This window comes from Ceratotherium simum, chromosome 2 (genome assembly GCF_057802395.1).
Source record: "Ceratotherium simum simum isolate JZ-2026a chromosome 2, ASM5780239v1, whole genome shotgun sequence".
NCBI lineage: Eukaryota > Metazoa > Chordata > Mammalia > Perissodactyla > Rhinocerotidae > Ceratotherium > Ceratotherium simum.
Genome location: NC_141901.1, coordinates 36,421,331 through 36,422,759, shown reverse-complemented (window position 1 = coordinate 36,422,759; position 1,429 = coordinate 36,421,331). Strand labels below are relative to the sequence as shown.

The following is a 1,429-nucleotide window of genomic DNA, read 5'->3' as shown; positions in this document are numbered from 1 at the left end:
GAAAAGGAGGAATAGTAGGGTGAAGCGGGAATGTGTGTGATTATACAGTGGGAAAAAAAACATGATTCTAGGATGCATAGGAAATTGTAATAGATGGCCACAGGGAAAAAATATTTTAAGTAAAGTTAAGTAAACCAGGGATTAACTTTAATCCACTGGGAAATGTATCCCCAGGTTTATAGCTGAGAACAACATTCAATCAATTTCGGAAATGTGCTTAAACTACTGTACTGAGATTTTGTATCTTTTATTCTCCTACATTTCAAATTTAGTGACCACTCAATGAAGAGAGAGAACCACACTCTCATAACCGAGTTCACTTTCCAGGGTTTCTCCAGCTTCCATGAGCACCAGCTTATCCTTTTTGTGGTGTTCCTTGCATTGTACACCTTGACCCTAGCAGGCAATGTAATTATTGTGACAATTATTCAAATTGATTGTCATCTCCACACTCCCATGTACTTCTTCCTGAGCATGCTGTCCACTTCAGAGACTGTATATACATTGGTCATTCTCCCAAGGATGCTCTCCAGCCTCATGGGTATGAACCAGTCCATCTCATTGGCAGGTTGTGCCACTCAAATGTTCTTTTTCATCACCTTTGGTATCACTAACTGCTTCCTGCTCACAGCGATGGGTTATGACCGCTATGTAGCTATCTGCAAGCCCCTGAGATACACAGTTATTATGAACAAGAGGGTGTGCGTCCAGCTGGTTTGGGGAGCCTGCAGCATTGGGCTGATTGTAGCAATGACACAGGTGACATCAGTATTCAGGTTACCTTTCTGTGCTACCAAGGTGGCCCACTTCTTCTGTGACATCCGACCTGTGATGAAGCTCTCCTGCATTGATACCACTGTTAATGAGATCTTGACTTTGATCATTAGTGTTCTGGTGCTTGTTGTACCTATGGGTCTGGTTTTCATCTCTTATGTCCTCATCATCTCTATCATCCTCAAGATCGCCTCTGCTGAAGGCCAGAAGAAGGCTTTTGCCACCTGTGCTTCTCATCTCACTGTGGTCATTGTACACTATGGCTGTGCCTCCATTGCCTACCTTAAGCCCAAGTCAGAGAACAGCAGGGATCAGGATCAGCTGGTCTCGGTGACCTACACTGTCATCACCCCCCTGCTGAACCCTGTGGTGTACACTCTGAGGAACAAAGAGGTCAAGTATGCTCTGCTCCGGGCCATTGGCAGGAAGCTTTCCTGACAACTTGGGAAGAGTTATCCCAAGGCTCTTAGCTTCCACTCTCACCAGGAATATGAGGAGTAGATCCACATGCCCTTGGTTCCCAGAGACCTGCCGCACAAGGAGGAGACAAAGAGAGAAACAGCAGCATCCAACTGTCTGAAAGCTTTAAACAGAGACCTGCACGAAGCGCTGGCCCTGTTTATGTGGATAAATAGATAAACAAGGATAGGATTTG

General features: G+C 45.1%; 1 protein-coding gene across 1 annotated transcript; it reads left to right on the top strand.

The window, feature by feature from the left end:
• Positions 1 to 255: 255 nt before the first annotated feature.
• LOC101407926 (olfactory receptor 10J1) lies at positions 256 to 1,212 on the top strand. Its single transcript, XM_004442764.3, has one exon. It carries the CDS (start codon positions 283 to 285, stop codon positions 1,210 to 1,212), a length of 930 nt encoding a protein of 309 aa, XP_004442821.2. The 5' UTR covers positions 256 to 282.
• The last annotated feature ends 217 nt before the right edge of the window (positions 1,213 to 1,429 follow it).